Raw genomic sequence first — 19114 nt, forward strand, 5'->3', positions numbered from 1 at the left:
TCCTCCAGACCTCCAGGCAACAGGGACCGGTCAAGCTTGACAACATGGATGTGCATTTCTACCCAGACTTTACTCCGGCGGTTCAGAAGCAGAGACCGAGTTTTCTTGGTGTTAAACGTCGCCTACGGGACCTGAACCTCAAGTACTCAATGCTTTTTCCAGCTAAGCTGAGGGTGGAGGTGGATGGTCGCACGCACTTCTTCGACCGGCCCGAGGCGGCTGGGGACTGGTTGGACACTCTGCCTGGAGATCGGGGCCGGGGGGGCGGGGGGGGCGCGGCTGGCGAGGAGGGCCCGCCGGATCAGAATTGAGGGGTGACTGAATAGGCCTTGCTCTGGACGATGTTCCTTCACCATTTATTGATTGCATATGTTCCCCTCCTATGGAGGTCATGCGGGGTCTGTTGGGGGCTTCCCTCCTCCTCTGGGGGACTAGTTAGTTTTAGCTATGGGGCGACAGGCACACTGCACTTTGGGGGGGCTGTCTGGGCTCATGCAGGGGTGCAGGGAGGGGGGAGTTCTGTTGGGATGGGGGGGTGGGGGGGGTGTGTTGTTTGTTTGCACCGCAAGGCAAACCCGCTACTGTGTTGTTGTTCTTAAGATGCTCGGTGGGGGACGACCGATTGTCTCGACGTATGATGGGGGGTAGGGATTTGACTGTGTTGTCATGGAATGTTAACGGCCTGGGGGATAGGATTAAGCGTGGTGTGGTCCTGCAGTACTTAAAACGTATTTCACCAGATGTTGTCTTCCTGCAGGAGACGCACCTTATAGGTAACTCCTTTCATGCAATGAATCGGCGGGGATATCGTTTGGCGGCCCATTCTGGCTTCACTTCGGGCTCGCGGGGGGTGGGCATTATGATCAAGAACTCGCTCCCGTTGGAGATTGATGAGGTGCGCCATGATGAGAGGGGACGCTACACTGTTCTGGTGGGAAGAATGGAGGGTAGAGTGTTTATTTTTATATCAGTGTACGTCCCGCCTGGGTTACAAGCCACCACATTTGCGGATCTGGGGCACCTCCTTCTGGACCTTCCGAGTGGCCTGCTGGTGGTTGGAGGGGACTTTAATGCGGTAGCTTCTGGGTCTATGGATCGCCATCCCCCTAGGGACCTCCCCCGGGCACAGGCGTGGCTGCCCGGCCTTTTAGACACGCTGGGCCTGGTGGATTGCTGGCGATTAAAGCATCCCGCACAGCGGCAGTACACCTTCCACTCGGGTGCCCATGGTAGCCTCTCGCGGCTTGATTACATCCTTGTCCCGGCGGCCCATGCAGGGAGCGTGGGGGAGGTGCGCCATCTGGCGCGGGGTATCTCAGACCACTCCCCATTGCTGTTACATTTCGATGTCTTCCCGAGGGGGGATGGCAGGGTGGCTCCAATCAATGCATGGTATTTGCGCGACCCCACCATTCGTGCCGATTTGATCAAATCCTTACAGCGATATTTCGACGAGAATGTGGGGTCGGTCCCTTCGGCCATCTCCCTGTGGGAGGCTTTCAAGGTAGTTCTTAGAGGGGAGGCCCTCTCCTTTATCTCCCATGCCCGGCGGCGCGAGCGGGAGGAGGTGACCCGGGTAGAGGCCGAGATTGCAGAACTGGAGGGTGACCTGGGGAGCGGGGTAACAGACGCCAAGCTGCATGTTCTACACCTAAAGCAGGCGGCCTATCGGGCCCTCGTCACGGAGGCGGCCAGGGGCCTCAGTAGAGAGCAGCAGGGGCGATTGTATGATGTGGGTGATAAGGCTGGCAAATTGATTGCGTGGTTGGATAAGAGGGAGAGAGCGAGCCGCGTGGTTCCTTTGATTGAGAGTGTGGATGGTGCGTGTGTCACCGAGCCGGAAGCCATTGTCTCCTGCTTTGCGGACTATTTCCGCGAAGTCTACTCCCCGGTTTCCCCCTGCTCGGAGGAAGATTCCCATGCCCTGCTTCGGGACATCGCACTGCCCTCCCTTACGGTGGAGGACAGGGATTCGCTGGACGCTCCTCCCACCTCGGACGAAATTGCCTTGGCTATTCGCTCGGTTGCATCCGGCAAGGCCATGGGCCCCAATGGTATTCCCATTGAGCTATACAAGCTACGCCCGGATGTGTTGGCGCCCCACCTGCGCGCGATGTTCCTGGCGGCCCACTCGCAGGGTTCCCTCCCGCCGGACCAGCGTCTGGCCACAATTGTGGTGATCCACAAGGAGGGGAAGCCCCGTGAACGGGTCACATCCTATAGGCCGATCTCGCTCCTGAACGCGGAGCCCAAAATCCTCGCCAAGGTGTTGGCCAACCGGTTGGTTGGCGTGGTGGGCGATTTGGTCCACCAAGACCAATCTGGCTTTATACCACACCGCAACACGGCGCTCAATCTGCGGCGCTTGCACGGGGTGCTCGCGCGTGTCCCATTTGTGCGGGAGCCGGCCATCTTGGCGTCCTTGGACGCCACCATGGCGTTTGACACGCTGGAGTGGCCATACATCTGGGCGATGCTGGCGAAATTTGGATTTGGACCGGGCTTTATCAGCTGGGTCAAATTGTTGTACTCGGGCCCATTGGCGCAGGTGGTGGTGAATGGGCGAGTCTCGGTCCCATTCGCGCTGGGGCGGGGCACGCGACAGGGTTGCCCCTTGTCACCTCTCCTGTTTGCACTGACCCTGGAGCCCCTGGCGGAGTGGCTGCGGTGGCACCCTTCCATCCGTGGTCTCCGCTGGACCCCCGAGCATGAGGACCGTGTGTCCCTCTATGCTGATGATATCCTCCTGTATCTCGCCTCCCCGCGTAAATCACTGATCGTCCTGGTTGATGTTTTGCGCTCATTCGGTCGCAACTCAGGACTTGTCATCAACTGGGCGAAATCCTGTGTATACGTGCTTTCCGGGGAGGCTCCGGTCCTGCCACGGGACTGTCCGATCCAGATTGCCTCCCAGGGGTTTCGGTACCTGGGTATATATATCACTCTTGACCCGGAGGCCCGCTATGAGCGGAATTTGCTGCCCCCCCTCCAGCGCTTGAAGGAGGACGTGGTGCGCTGGCGGCGTCTGCCGCTTTCGCCGCTCGGCCGAGCGGCCTTGTTTAAAATGATGTCCTTGCCGCGCTTCCTCTACGCCCTCCAGAATACTATGGACTTGGTTCCAGCACGCTATTTCCGTGAGGTGGAGGGCCTCCAGCGGCGCCTGTTCTGGGACGGGAGGCCGCGCATTGCTCTAGCTAAACTGACGCTCCCGTGGTACGATGGGGGGGTCGCCCTCCCGGACATTAAACGGTATTACTGGGCCTCCCAACTGGCTGCAATTAATCATGGCCTTTACGGGCCCGCCTTGAACCCGGCGTTTGAGATGGACAAGATGCTCCTGCCCGGTGGCGACTACAATCGAGCGCTCTACTCTGCCGCGCCCGACTCCCGTCTGACGGGACCGACGCGTGTCATGGTGCGTGTCTGGCACGCGGCTAATGCAGCCATGGGGTGGAAGGACCGTTTGACCCGAGCGTCACCGCTGTACGCGTCTGAGAGGTTGGGCTCCCTGTGGACGTCGAAGGGCTTCGAGAAGTGGGACACGATCGGAATCAGCACAGTGGGAGATCTCTGGACGAGGGGGGGATTCAAGACTTTTGCGGCGCTGCAGACGGAGTTTCAGCTGCAGGGCAGTGAGTACTTTCGGTACCTACAAGTCCGCCATGCGCTGGGCTCCGTCTTCCCGGATGTCGCGTCCATTCCGGAGTCTTCCCCCCTGGAGGACAGAGTGCTGGATGGCCATGTCCCAGACAGCACGATCTCCCTCGTATATAAAAAACTGATCAACGACAGATCGTGCCTGCTGACTAGTCTCCGCGAGGCCTGGGTCGCCGACGGGCTAGAGCTGGACGACGAGGATTGGATTTCCGCGGTGGCCTCTCCAAAAGAGGTGGCCATCCCGGCTCGCCTTCGTTTCGTCCAGCTTAAGATCCTTCACCGGGTTTACGTGACGGGGCCAAGGCTTCTACGTATGGGCTTTGCTGGTGACGGAATGTGTAAGCGTGGCTGTGGTGCGTTGGCAACTTTCATGCATATACTGTGGGAGTGCCCAAAGGTGGAGCGATTCTGGCGTGGTGTGCATGAGGTCCTGCGTGTGGTTACGCGTGTCGCGCTGTTGCCTGAAGCGAGGAGATGCCTGCTGAATGTGTGGGAACCAAATGACTATTCGGTCCCGCAGACGCGGTGGGTGACTCTGGGATACATGATAGCTAAGCGTGATATTGCTCAATTGTGGGGATCCCAGAGGCCCCCTGCGGTGTTGGCTTGGAAAGAACATATGGATTGGTGTATGTTTCGTGAAAAGGTGGTGTATGTGGCGAGGGGTAAGCCTGGGGCGTGGGTGAAAATCTGGGGCCCCTGGAACGCTTACCGCGGGGGTATTTGTGAGCCGCCACTGCTACCGGCTGCCTCGCCTGCTCCGTCTCCCTAGATGGCCCCCCTCCCTCGGCCGTGGGCACGCGGTCCCCCAGTCCCTGATCTACTCCCATTCCCCTCGTCAGAGTTCTGCTGCTGGTTTGGATCCCCCACTTATGGAGCACGTGCTGTCACTTTGGATCGCGGGTTGCCTTGCGGGTGTGGTTTTTCGTGTTGTTTTGTTTTGAGAAAAGGGAACCGTACTGTGGGCATGGAGCTATGCGGCCTGCAACATTGATATCTCCTGGTTCGCTACTCTGCACTGCCAAGAGACTCTTACTGTATGTATGCAATATGCTTTTGTCACTCTAGCGGCCGGCCGGGTGGTTGTAGGCCCATACCTGTAACTTTTACAAACTGCAATAAACGGTTTAAAAAAAAAAAAAAAAAAAAATGGTAATTATCTCCCACGGAAGCCATTCTTATAGCTTTGGGGGCGTAGAAAAGTCTGCACTGTCAGACGTGTAGGAATGTAATGGCTAGTAGGTGTGTTTGTACTGCCACCAGTAGCAGGGGCAATGGGTGGTGTAAGCTGCAGAGGGCTCCTGACAAGGGCCCTGGCACTTATTTCTTTTAAAAATTAAGCACAAATTAAGCACTGGTTTCCATAGGAGTGAATCTAATCTGACAACCTGTGACTCTCACTGTAAAAGGCAAAACAGCATCTCAGTAAGTCTGCTCTCAATTAAGAGATAAAGGGTCAGTTCAGAACAAATCAATTAATTCACCAAATGCAGGTGCAGCCTGAGCTCTTTGTTGCAGAACACCCACACTAATGGAACAGTAACTTTGTGAATAGCATGGGGGAAGACTGTAGATCAAAAGGAGAGCACCTGGAATTGGAATCCGAGCAACAAAACAGGCTTATGTAAATAGACATGCATCTTGATGGTTGAATTAAATCATCATAATCTCTGGTTGAGAAGAGTTTTTGGAATCAGCCGGAATGGATGGTCTGTATGTCTAGTTTAATCCAATGTCCTCCCATCACTCGTCAGATATATTAGAAGCCAATATTCTTCCAAGACATTCAGAAGGAGAATACTACCCACAGGTAACTAATAGTTTTCTTCATCAAGATACCTTCTAGATCATTGACAGTACATCCCGCTAGATAGAATGTCAGGACCATATTTTCTGCACTATCAATGCATGGAAGCAAATTCTATGGAACAGACCTTACTGATAATTTTAACAACCAATTGGGCAGATCATTTTTTTCTGGTCTGGCAAATAGAACATCAACTTTTTGTGCATAGGAATACCACTCAATTCAGATGCTACATTGGGTGAGAGATCCTACTGGCTACATTATCTAGCATGCCAATAAACCTGGATGGCCGATGGAAAAGCCATGAGTCATGAACCTATGGATCATAACTTTACCTGAACCCTGCTATACTCACAAAATCAGCTTTCTGACAAACTGGTGTACTGACAGTTTAGGAACATATGGGTGCACCGAATGCTTACAAAGTTTCCAAAGTGTGCAGGCCCAAATTCAAGCTTAGGTAGTGCAGTACTGAAGCCACCATCTACTTTCATCAAGTCAGCACCAAACCTGAATTCAGATCCCATTCCTCCTAAATATGCTCAGGAGAGATTTGGATGCAAGTAGATTATTTGTTTGGATAAGGCAACACCTCCACAAAGTTAGCTATCCTATCTCTGTGACTGATTTGCAGAGATCCTACTAGAGGATAATCTCTTCTTGTGACAATAGGGCTCATGGAGGATGACAACTAGGGAACGGTGTCTATCAGCTACTCTGTGGTTACTTACTCTCTAGTGCTCTGGTTTCTCTTGTGGGCAGATCCACTGCTGTACCAAAGACAACAAGCTTATATTCACCAGTAACTTCTGACAAAATAATTCTACCATGCCAACCTAAACTGCAGATCAATAAACCCCATCCATTAACACACTTTAGGAGCCTGCTATCTCTCGGGGAGAGAGAGAGGGGGGGGAGAGAGAGAGGGGGGGGGGAGAGAGAGGGGGGGGGGGGGGGAGAGAGAGAGGGGGGGGAGAGAGAGAGGGGGGGGGGGGAGAGAGAGAGGGGGGGGGGAGAGAGAGAGGGGGGGGGGAGAGAGAGAGGGGGGGGGAGAGAGAGAGGGGGGAGAGAGAGGAGAGAGGAGAGAGGAGAGAGGAGAGAGAGAGAGTTACTGGGGTGGGGTGAAACCCTCCTTAAGTAACAACCACAATTTCTGTCAAGGTGAAGCCATAAGAAACCCCATATTAACCTGTGTGTAACTCTCTGGTAGCTTCGTACAAAAGTATTCAGGCTTAACTTCGAGGCACTTTAAACAGTAATAAAGCAAAGACAAAAAAAATCCCACACCAATTTAGAACAATAAGAGTAAAACGTAATTAATTATTTCAGATCAAAACAACAAAAACACAATCAGTAGAACCGGAGATATGCAATTTTAAAGATTGAAGTAAAAATTGTCCTTAAAAGCACAAAGTTCTAACTGTGGTTATCTGGTCGCACCAGACTGGGACAAAGTCACATGTTTAGGCTGTCCACGATGGAACGTGGGTCGGGTACAAGGACCCAGTTAGGCCCACTGAATATAGTACCCTAAATCATGGTTCTGGAGTGTTGTGAGATCCTAGGTTGAGGCTGTGTCACGCAGTGGCGGTTCAGATGAGCTGCGGTCCTCGAAGCGAGGTCCTGCATCTAGGAGGCACCATGCAGTGGTGGTTCCAAAAGAGCCATCAAAAAGGCTTGCACTGCGAGACCCTGCGTCATTGTCGAGGACACGGACGACAGAGACCTGCGATGCAAAGTCCTGTGTCTGAAAAACGCTGCGTTGCAGCATTTCTAATGGGCTGTGAGGCGAGGTCCTGTGCTGGGGATGCACCACGTAGTGGTGATTCATATGCAAGGGGATGAGTCGCACTGCGTTTGTTATGCCTAAGAGATCACAGCTGGGCTGGCAGAGCACCTTCGGGTCCACTTCTAAGGGTTCAGGACTGGAGAGCAAGACTCACAGCAGGCAGAGTCCAGGAGCTGGGTTTAAAGTGGTTGGAGCCTTTTTTGTCCCTGAGGTTCTGATCCAGAAGCCAGTCCTTGGGTCAGTCTGGTGGTGCTAGGTTCAAGATGCAGGTCCAGTCCTTTTCACAGGGACGCAGAGTAGCAGGACAACAGTGTAGCAGTCCTTCTTGCAGCAGAGCAGCATAGTAATCCTTCTGAGTCTTCCACAGGTCCTGAGGTGTATGGAAGAGTTGGGTCTCAGGGTCCAATATTTATTCTTGGTACCAGCTTTGAAGTAGGAGAAGGTTCTGGAGATTTCCACCCCCAGAAGTGTTTGGAATTTCCTGCTTTTCTGCTCTGGCCCCTGCTTGTCTCGGGTGAACAACAAACTGATGTGAAATGCTTCGTGAGTGTGCTGAGGCAGAGCCTTTGTGATATGCAAATGTGGTAGGTGACAGCTCCTCCCCCTATCAGGTCAGAGATGGCCCATCCTGCCAACACTAGTCTGCCTTTGAGTCACTGTCTGGGAGCAATTCACTAAGCTACACCTAGTCATGTGCCAGCTACACCAAGTCATGCGATCCAGGAAACAGGTTGCAGGCACCAAATGTGTGAGAAAAGAAAATGCCAACATTGCAAAAGTGGCATTTTCATAAGTGTGAGTTAAAATCTGACTTTACCTTTAAAGTGGGTGTTAAATTAAAATTCTTTAGACACCAAACTTGATATTCCTACCTGCTTCCCAATTGAAAGTTATATCTTTTTAAATGTAATAAGGTAACCCAATGTTATCCTATGGGAGAAGTAGGCCTTGCAGTACTGAAAAGGGAATTTAGGAATTTTTCTATTTCAGAACATGTAAACATTTTAAGTACATCTCCAACTTTTTAAAATGCACTGCACCCTGCCCCATGTGCTCTTTAGGGCTAAAAAGAAAGGTTTAGGTCTGTCAAAAGCTTTATTTTGCCAGGTCGAAATGTTAGTTTCAAACTACACACACAGCCTTCAATGGCAGGCCTGATGTAGGAAATTAGGATCTGCTTTTATGGTTACCCCCACGTTTTGATGGTGTCAGTGTGTTTTGACCTAGTTTGACTGAGATCCTGCTAATCAGGACCCCAGTCACTGTGCTTTCTCCCCTAAATTGACCATGGTAAGTACTTTTGTACCTCCACAATTGGCTACTGGTGTACCCTTGTAAATCCCTAGTATATGGCACTAAGGTACGCGGGGCATAGGTACACCAGGGGTCTCCCATGGGCTGTAGCATATATTGTGCCATCCACAGAAGTCCACTTAAACTGTGACTACAGGCCTGCTATTGCAGCCCGTGGGAGTTGGTCCTCCCATCTTACACAACTGATATGTTTCCTTATATCTGAGGTCACCGCACTTAAAACCTATAAGTCACCCTATGGCAGACTCATCTGTCCTGAGGGCAGGGTGTTTGGTTCTAAATGCAAGGATACCCCTGCATGAGCAGGACACCCCTACAAACCCCGGAGTCGATTCTTAAGGCTTTGCAAGTAAAGTCAGCCATTTTAATACATATAGTGGACATTAGTTATTATGAGATGTCCAACTATATAGTGGCTGATCCCAACCCGGTCATGTTTGGTATCAAACATCTTGAAATCATACCCCAACACCAATTCCACTGTTGGAAGTATGACCCCATGTACTGGGGGGGATGCCCTTGGCTACCCCCTGTACTCCTGGTAACAGCCTTTCAGGGTCTGCCAGCAAGCTAGTGCTGCTGCCGACCACAAACAGGATTCTGCCCTCCTTTTGCTGAGCCAAGCTCGAAAAGGGGAAGGTAGAACAAAAGGTTTGCTGTCACAGGGAGGTGTGACCACCTTCCAGACAGGACTTAGCGTATTGGGCAGGAGTGGGGACGCTTGCCAGCACCACTACACTGCTTTGAAGGGCACATTTAGTGCCCTCCTTGCATACTCCAGTTTTAGCCAGACCCGGGAGCCATTGGCTCCAGCTCTGGCGCGAAACTGGACAAAAACATGGGAGTAGCCTCCCCTCTGTCCAGCCTCTCTTCTGGGAGGAACCCCAGAGTTGTTCCGCCCCTTTCCTTAGGATACTTAAGGATTTTCCTGTGGGTGGATTCTTAGATTTGTCGTGGGACAAGACTCAAGCCTGAAACTGTCGATCTTTGACTGTCTGGACACTTGGACTTCGTTTGACTTCGACTGGAACCGAGACTGCACCAAAGAAGACTCCTGCTGCTCTTGGTCTCACTGCTCTTCAAGTCTTGATCGTCGTCTGTGCCTGTGCCTAGGGCCAGGTTCTTCAGCAGACCTGTGGGCATCAAGAACACCCGAAGAAATCTCCCTTGGGGGGAATGAGTCACTCCCCTGCATCTGATGCCAGTATGCCTCATCGGAACCGCTGGGACCAAACCTATGTGCACCTGGCGACTTACCGTTGCCAAGGTTTGTTGGTTCTGAACTACAGAGATCTAGGGCTACAAGAAGTTCCAGCATCTCTTACCTCCAAGATCAGTGTCCTCACAGCATCTTCTGCACCATGGGCCTTCATCTTTTGTGAGCTGCTCGAGGTCCTCTTGCGACTCCTGTGCCTTTGGCCTGTGGGTCCTTCTGACGGTCTTCTACTGCCCGAGTAGGCTCCCCTGCTTGCTCGGGGTCTGCTCTGACCCTCCTGCTTTTGGTGAGTCACTTGGACCATGCTGGTCCCAACATTGCTCATTCTTCATCTTCCACGCCAGTTGCGGCTACCAAAGCTTTTTGGTGCTCCTGCCAGACACCGACCACCTAGTCACCGACATACGACAGCTTGTGCATGCCTGCTGGTCTTCCTCAGTGGCGCCTGGTCCTTACAGCTGCAGTGACAAGGTCACCGTCAACTCTCCTGAACCTCCAGACATCAGTGGGCATGGTGTCTTCGTGTCTCCAGGTCACCTCCGAATGGCATAGACTCGGTCCTCTCTGCTTGCAGGTTCTTTGCTTCCAGAATCCACCCTTGGATTTCACCGGACTTCTCCACGTCTTCTACAGGGACATTTTCTTGTAAGTCTTCCATTGTTGTCTACAGAGATTTTGGACGTCTCTTCACACCTACGCAACTGGCTTCCCTGGTGTATGTAACCTGGTTCACAGGGGCATCCACTGGAGGGGGGGGGGGGGGGGCGGGTACTTCCCTCGGGTGGTTCCTTATGTCCCCAGCTCCTCTAGGTCTTCTTGTCCAAGTCCTGTTCTCCCTTGCATTTCACAGTCTACTTTTTTAGTATATGGTTTGGTTTGGTTCAGCCCCCCCCTCCCCCCCCCCCCCCGGAGACCACTGTGTTTTGTGCTACTTACCAGATTGCATTTGAAGTATATATACGAGTAGGAGTTATGCCAATGTTGTGAGTGTTGTGTAATAAATATAAGTATTTTATATAAACACTGTGTGGTTCTTTTTCATTTAACTTACACTACAGATTAAACTGGTAAAACAAGCTGCGTAACATTCTTTTCAAGATAAGCCTGAAGGCTGCTCTCGAGTTTTCAATGGTTATCAAAGCCCACTAAAATCACCATAAGGGTTGCCTGGATTAGTGCATGGTGCACCACTTGAATAAGTGGGCATCATAAACTAAGCCAGCCTCCTACACCGGAGATGTTTAAAATAGCTACTAAAGTGGACAGCACAATCACTGCTGCAGACCCACTGCACAAGTTAATCATCTTCGCTAACACCTTATCTGAGACATGATCTAGCTGCAGATTCCTTACCTTTAAATTTCCCAAATGACAGGCTGGATATGGAAGACTTGCACAAGCAATACCCTTGTGCGCCGTTAGGTGGTGTGGGTTGGTTTTGCGTGATGTCGTTTGTTTAGTCCCAGACCAGAAGTGACATCCGCGTTACATATTTAAGCGCCACCTAGGTGCACTGACATCAGTTACTTTTCACAACGTTCCACTCCAGGAGTGCGGAGCCATGAAGTCGAATTGAGGATAGAGGCTGAAATAGCTGTATCATATCCTTAATATCCTGGACTCGCAGCTCAGGAGGATAGGCCCGAAACTGCACTGTGTCCAGAACAGCTTTGATGAAAGGGAGTGTCTGAGAAGGAATCAGGTGTGACTTCAGCATGTTGATAGTGAACCCCAGCCAAGACAGGAGGCTTGCCATAGTTTGGAGGCGGGAGAGGACAGTCTAAGGCGAGTTCGCCTTCAGCCAGTCATTGAGATAGGGGCAGACTGAAACCGCTGATCTGTGCAGATGAGCGGTTATCACCGCCATCACCTTGGTGAACACCAGAGGGGTGCTGGTAAGGCCAAAGGGGAGCGCCGTGAACGGAAAGTGGTCTTGGCCTCCCGTGAACCCGCAGGTAAACGTCGATGAGCAGGTAGGATGTTAACGTGAAAATAGGCATACTGCAAGTCCAATGCTTCCATCCAGTCTCCGGTGTCTAGGGCAGAAAAGACCTGAGCCAGAGTGACCTTTTTGAACTTTGCCTTTTTGAAGACGTAGTTGAGGGCTCACAGATCTAGGATAGAACAAAGGCGCTTGTCCTTTTTCGGGACGAGAATGTAGCGGGAATAGCAACAACAGCCTTCTTCTGGTGCCAGAACCCTCTCAATGGCTCCCTTGGCCAAGAGAGTTCTGACTTCCTCTTGAAGCAAGTTCAGGTGGTTTTCAGTCAGTCGGTCTTACGTTGGAGGCATGGAGCGAGGGATAGTCTTGAAGGGTAGGGAGTAGCCCCTTTGGAATATCTTATGAACCCACCTGTCCAATGTGATGTTTTGCCAGTGGTGGAGGTTCTGGTTGATCCTGCCACCAACTGCCCATGATCTTGAACGGTCAGATTAGGAAGGTTTGGAGGTTGCGGGGGGAGGAATCAACTGAACAGACCTCTGGCCGCCCGACCCACAGGGTCAAGCAAAGTAGCGTTCAAGGCAGCGCAGAGTTTGTCGAACTTGCATGGTCTTGTGGATGGGATATGGCTGGTGCAGCTGAAAGCCCCTTCCATGGCCACAAAAGGGGCAAAAGGCAGACGGGGGACAGATGGCCACTGAGAGGCCCAAGGACTTGGCTGTGGTTCACGAGTCCTTAAAGTGCTCAAGGGTCATGTCTGCCTTGTCTCCAAAGAGACAGGTGTCATCAAAGGGCATGTCCATAAGGGAAGCCTGGACATCCCCAGAAAAACCAAAAGTTCTCAGCCAGACATGGTGTCGAACAGCCACCGTCGATGACACTGCTCTGCCCAGGGAATCGGTCGTGTTAAGCCCACAACGAATAATGAACTTTGCTTCATCTCTCCCATCTGATACGGCTTGGGAGAGAATGGCCCGTACCTCCTCTAGGACCTGTGTCAGCACTTGTGCAACGTTTCCCACAGGAGTGGGAGTAACGGCCCAATAGGCATGCGATGCGGTGTTCATGAACCGCAATGCAAGGTTCGAGGAAGAAAAAATATTCTTGCCCCAACTATCCAGCCTCTAGGATTCCCTGTCCAGGGGTCCAGAAGGGAACACAACTTGCGAGGTAGAGACTTGGACCACCAAGCACTTGGGGGTAGGGTGGTTGGTGCTGAATTTTGGGTCGCCCAGTACAGGGTGATGGCAGCGGGCTATTGTCCTATTCACAGGAGCACTTGTGCTGGGCTTGGACCAGGTTCCCAGAAGGACATCAGTCAAGGCCTAGTTGAAAGGCTGGAGGGGTTCCGAGGAGGAGACACCGGGCTGCAGAACCTCTGCCAAGATATTCATCATGACCAGGACCTCAGCTGCCCTTCTCACAACCATAGGATATGAAGCTCCTTCCTCCGTAGCCACGGTAGGGGGAGCAAAGCAGGCCGCTGGCTTCACCGATTTCCTCATACTAGTCCACTTTGTGCCCAGGTTGGTCTTGTAAAGAGTACAGCGACCCTTCCCAATCTTTCTCCAGCTCTACCCTTCAAAAAAAGGCTGAGGAACTGACCCAGGCCCCAAGGGCGCAGTCGGCACTGGAATTGGCAGGCGCGTATCCGGCTCCAGGTCTTCAGGGAAAAGAACTGGGCTGGCACCATGGGGTGCCAGAAGCATAGGGAGTCTCGGCATGAAGACTGGGGAAGGTCGCAGTGGCACAAGTGGTGCGGGAATGGATTCATTGCAAGATCTATTGGGGGGGGGGGGCATTAGCATTGGAGCCACCGGCCCTAAATGACGTCATACATTTTTTTAAGCTGGGTGGGGGTCCTTTCGGCTACTGGCAAGGCAGAGAAGTGCGGAGCTGACTCAGGCGCAGGTTCCACAGAGCGAGGCCTAGAGCATTGAGACTCCTCCGTCAAGTCGGCTGGCGGACAGGGGAGAAGTTAAAGCACGCTTTGACTTCTTGTGTTTCTTATGCCTCTTAGCAGACTGACCGGACAACTTTGAGTGGAAGGATGAGGACTTAGGACTACCTGAGCGGTGTCCGGACATTCCTCTCAACAGGGGCCTATAAAGGGACCACCAGGGCAAACAGTGTGGTAGCGAGCGCCGGGCACGATCAGCAGCTTTAGGGACCGCTTCCGCAAAGCTTTCGGAGCCATGGCCTGGCAGTCGGACAACTACTTCGAGTTGTGGTCGTGCTTCAGGCACAAGAGACAAATTAACTGTGGATCTGCCACCGACATGGCAGGCGCCGCACATTTTAAAACCAGAAGTTTTCTTCGGCAAGTTTGCAAAAAGTCTACACACCAAAAATCGTCAACAAGATGTCAAAAAAGGCCTGTTAAAAAGTGACAGAGGGCAGCTCTCTTCACGGATCTGCGCTAGCTGGTGCGGAAAGAAAAGAACGGATGTCAGTACGTCCAGGTGGCACCTATATAGGTGAAGCGGACGTCACTTCTGGCGCGGACGACACCAACAGCGTCACATGGAGCCGACCGACGCCACCTACCGGCGTGCAAGGGTATTGCTTGAGCAAAAGTCTTCCGGATCCAGCCTGACACCTGGGAAATTCAAGGGTAAGGAATCTGCGGCTAGATATCTCTATCAGATAGCAGCATTTAATTTACAGGCCCTAGGTGCATGCTGCACCAATTTACTATGGACTTATAAGTACATTAAGCGTACCAATTGGGTGTGAGCCAATGTTATCATGTTTTAGTGAGTGAGAACACGCACTTTAGCACTGGTCAGCAGTGGTAAAGTGCACCGATTCCCAAGGCTAACAAAACCAAGAACAGTCAAAATTGAGGAGTAAGGAAAAAGTTTAGGTGAAGGCTACCCTAAGGCTGACAAGTCTAACAACCACCAAATAATAATATAATTGTAATAATGATATAATAATCAAACGTGAGGACCTGTGTATCACATGAGGCTTTCTAGTATGAGTGGAGAGGTGTGGTGCAGCGGCCAGGGCAGCTGACTCCGGAGCACAGGGTTTACGGTTCGATCTCTGGCTCCGGCGGCAGCTCAGCACAGCACCATATGACTCTGGGTAATAGCTTACTTAATTTCCAATACAGCCCCCAGCGCCTTGAGACCTGAAAGGGTGAGTAGCTTGCGCTTTACAAATACGGATTTACATTTTACATTTAGTATGCCAGGAAAGGGAAAAACTGGTGCAAGTATGTGCAAGCCAAGCATGTATATACCTGGAAACCATCCAGCAACACTTTTTTTCGGGTTAGGTCAGACATGACTCTCGGGACATCAATCAAACATGGAGGCCAATCATTTGCCCGAACATTAAACTCCTTTAAGCGGACTAACCATAGCGTGAATACATTTATAACCATGCTAAACTGCATAACAGGAAGTACACTTTAATCGTAACGCATATTCATGATTTTACCATGGACTATCACTGATCCAAATGCTGTCAGTTTTGTTTTTTGAGTACCAGAAGTAAAAAGAAACCTAAACCATAGGTTACAGATAATAAAAAGTTTGTGAGAGCAATTAATGTTAACATTCACCAGATAGCTAATTGTAGAATCATTTTGCAAGACAGTTACTGGTTACCATTTGCTGGATGTCCTTCTTAACATTGTCTTGCACTGCCAACATCCCTTCCTTTTCCCAATGCACCTTCATAACTTCATTTCGAAGACATAAAAGTTCCTTCTGTAAAATAAAAGTATGTTGTTATATACAAGAAGATAAAGAGTAAAACACTCCAAATTGTATAACCATAAACTGGAAAAGTAATCTAAAATAACTGCTTCATTCTTGATCATGTTTCCATATGGCACAACGAACCCCAGAAATACAATGCACAACACCTGGTAAATTGTAGTTAACTTTGGCTTCAGCCACTGGGTCAATAATGCCATTCATAATGGTGATCCTGATCCACTTTTAATCGTAGAAGGGAGAGCGGATGGAGGGACAGTTGTACACCAACCTGAACCAATCTCTAGGAAAACTCCAAAGCCCACAGTTTAGCAGGACCTCGAAGGAACAACAGCACTTATCATGATAAACTCTCAAGGAAGAACAAGTAGCCGCCACAAAAGGTCATCTGGGACCCCATTAGAAAGCAAGAGGACCACCAGTCCCACCCAGGACCCCAGCGATGAGTGCGGAAAAGTGACTATTTGGCAGCCTGGATTAGCAGGTGCTTTGTGTGACTGGAGTTCAGCAAAGCGTCTGTGTGTAGCAGACTAGTCAACCTTAGTATGGTGGTATCTGGATAGAAGAGGACTAAGTGTACAGAGTGAGTTGGGCTGAGGACGTGTGTGTTAATGGGATGGTCGGGGTGCAGGAGAATGGAAAAGACAAGAGGTGCCACAATATTAAACAAAGAACATGGCAAAGACGTACCTGGAAAACGTTTAAATTCTACCATCAGGTGTACCTAAGCCCTAGCTCGGAAGAAGAAATGCCTTGGATCAAAAACACAGTTTCAGCAAGCAGACAAGGTGCTGGCTGGGGGTAATTAGCCGAAGGAACACTGTAGACAAATCTTATTCTATATCTAAGTTGGGCTTGACAGGAAAACTCAAACATTCAGGAGCCAAAATTGAATTCCAGTGACAGAAGGGGACTGGGAAGGAGTCCAACAATCTAGCTTATGAAAAAGGCATCTGTGAAACAGTGGGCTAGATCAAGAGGAGAAAGCAGTCCAGACTCAATGTAATTGACAAGTAGGGCACTACAGGGCAGACCCGCCAAGTTACAGGGCAGACCCGCCAAATTACAAACAAAACCTGTTTCTAAAAAGGCAATGTTGCACACAAGATCAATGAACACGTTTTATGCACCATTAAACAACTACCTTAAACTATTTTAGTGATAGCATTCTGTATTTGGTTGCTGTATTACATGATGTTCAAGTTTGTTATAATAAGGACAATTCAGAACACACCTATAGCCTTTGTAAGGGGTCTCCTACAGAGAGGCACAGATCTCTACAAAAAGGGTGAGCACTGCCTACTTGACCCCATGGGTGAGGTAGAGAATCTTTTATACCCAGCCAAAAGGCATGGTCAATGGATGAATGAAGGAGTCTACCCCACCTATGCAGCTCTAAGGAAGAGTCTGGGAGAGGCTACACTGCCTCTTGGAGGTTTCAAGAGAGTTGAGGGCAAGCCACAATGTGCTAATGGATACAGTTGGGTTTTAGTTAGCAAAGACTACCCTCACCCACACTTGACAGGGTTGGAGGAATGAAAGTGTGAACACAGGTTGCCCAGAAGGTGGGATAAAATAACAAATAAGAGTGACTGTCAGTGGTGATTAATCTAAATGTGAAGACCCACATTTTGAACTGTGTCATTTTTTCAGTCAGGAGGGGCAGAGAAATGGAATGTGGTCCGGGAACTTGAAATTGTTCTCAGATTCTCAAAAAATTAATGTTTTAATGCCAGAGACAGTAACTGGGCAGCGAATAAAAAACTAGCAGGAATGCAGAAGAGTGGCAGACACACAAATAATTCAGGGACGACTTATACCGTTGGAGCAGAGGAGCGTCGCCCCACTTAAATAACGCCCAAAGAAAGATGAAAAATAAAATGGTAATTTACTACCATTTTATTTTTGACTCTGGCAGGGTGCTGCTGAATGACAGCAGCAGGGAGGAGGGGGGCTGATGGTGCACTTTTCAAAGTGCGCATGTCCCTATGGTAGTCTGTCTTGTGACGGTCAGACACACTTACACACTTTGAAACAAGACCACGGCAGTACCATAAAGGTTTCAAGGATCAAAGTAAGCAAACAGAAAATCATTGTGGTTTGTTGAGGAATGATCTAGAAAACAGAAAATCTGAATTGTGCCCCAATGATCCACACACTGAGGAAATTAGGCACAATTGGGCAAAGACATGGACTCAAAGCTAACAGGCAAATGAAAAATGTCTTCACAGCAAATCCACAATTCACAAGCAAACAATTCTCTCTCTATACGAGTTGCTTCAAGTGCCACAATACCAAACTATTAGGGCCAGTACTGAAGATGAATTTGTAAAGTACTCTATTTGCCATTGATCTGGCACAGAACGCAGGACCACTTTTTGTGTAGCAGAAAACAATATGCATGATGTTAAGCACAGTTGTGCTGCACCCTCAGGGCTACATGACCTAAACATCCAGATGCAGTACTTACCTTCACAACCTATAGAGGGTTTTGTCCCGTATGGCTAGTATAGTCCTGATCATGCCACTTATGAACATCTTAGAGGTCAAAATCATTCCCAGCAGTGTACCAACCGTTTTCACACAGGTCCAGGAGACCCAAGAAAACAGAATCTAATGAATCCAATCTATTGCAGTGGTTTGTAACCTTTTGAGTTCTATGTACCCGCACTACATCATTACTGGAACCCTAAGCATTTTCGAGTATTTGAACCTTAAACAAATACATTAAAAGACAGAAACAAGCTTTCATCGGACAAATACAGAAATGATGACAAAAGAATGTAATTCACCAATATATATATTATTTTTTAAATCACTATTTTAATTTTCATGACTTTTCTAAATTCAACTGAAGCCACTTATTGTGAATACTATATTATGTTTGATGCCCTTCCACTTCTCCCGCAAATCAATGTGAGGATGCTAACAATTTTTAGGCTCCAATTTAACATTCCTTCACATATACAAAACATTAAAAAATTTAAATGTTGCTGTTTTATTTATACACGTATTAATAATCTGTTATTATTACTTAAATTTATAAGCCGTCACAGGCCCCACAGTAGGCTCCATGGACCACCAGTGGTCCCCAGACCACATGTTAAGAAACACTGATCTAGAGGATTACCTTCTAGCAAGATGGTTCTGTGAAGAAAAGAACAAAAATGGTGTGGTAGTGTCACCTGGCCCTAGGGACAGTCGTTTTTCACTAACTCAGCATGAGCACGCTGCAGCCTGCCTGCTTCTTTTGTGTACGTTACTACACACCTTTCTTTTTGCAATATTTTAATGAACGCTTTCACATGAGAACTCATCGCTGTGTTCACACTCTGCATGTTCCTGGGATTTTGACTGAACGTTATGTGCAAGGTCCAACAACAATGCCCCTTGTTGTTTTGTTCTGGCCAGACGTTAGACAAAACATACTGATGCAGCTGTTGTTTGGACAACGTACTTTGGTTTCTAGTGGGGTACATGAATTAGGTGTCACACTTGGAGAGGGACCTTTCCAGGGAGAAGAGCGAGACAGCGCCTGTGAAGTAGATCTACCATCTATAGGCTGAGGTATGGGGTCTGCTGACAAAGCCCAGAGATCTTCTAATATATAATATTACTGCTTGTAGCAAGGGGAGGGAGGATACGCTCCACTGTCTTTTTA

At 49.7% G+C, this 19114-nt stretch overlaps 1 protein-coding gene across 2 annotated transcripts in view; it reads right to left on the reverse strand.

Annotated features, from left to right (window-relative positions):
- Window positions 1–19114, reverse strand: part of LOC146805169 (uncharacterized) — a 182432-nt gene that overhangs the window by 89319 nt on the left and 73999 nt on the right. For both annotated transcript variants that reach the window (XM_085622361.1, XM_085622360.1), the window contains exon 5: window positions 15343–15444. In XM_085622361.1, coding sequence (XP_085478487.1) covers window positions 15343–15444 — 102 coding nt within the window. The remainder of the gene's footprint in view (window positions 1–15342; window positions 15445–19114) is intronic.

This window comes from Triturus cristatus, chromosome 8 (assembly GCF_964204655.1).
Source record: "Triturus cristatus chromosome 8, aTriCri1.1, whole genome shotgun sequence".
NCBI lineage: Eukaryota > Metazoa > Chordata > Amphibia > Caudata > Salamandridae > Triturus > Triturus cristatus.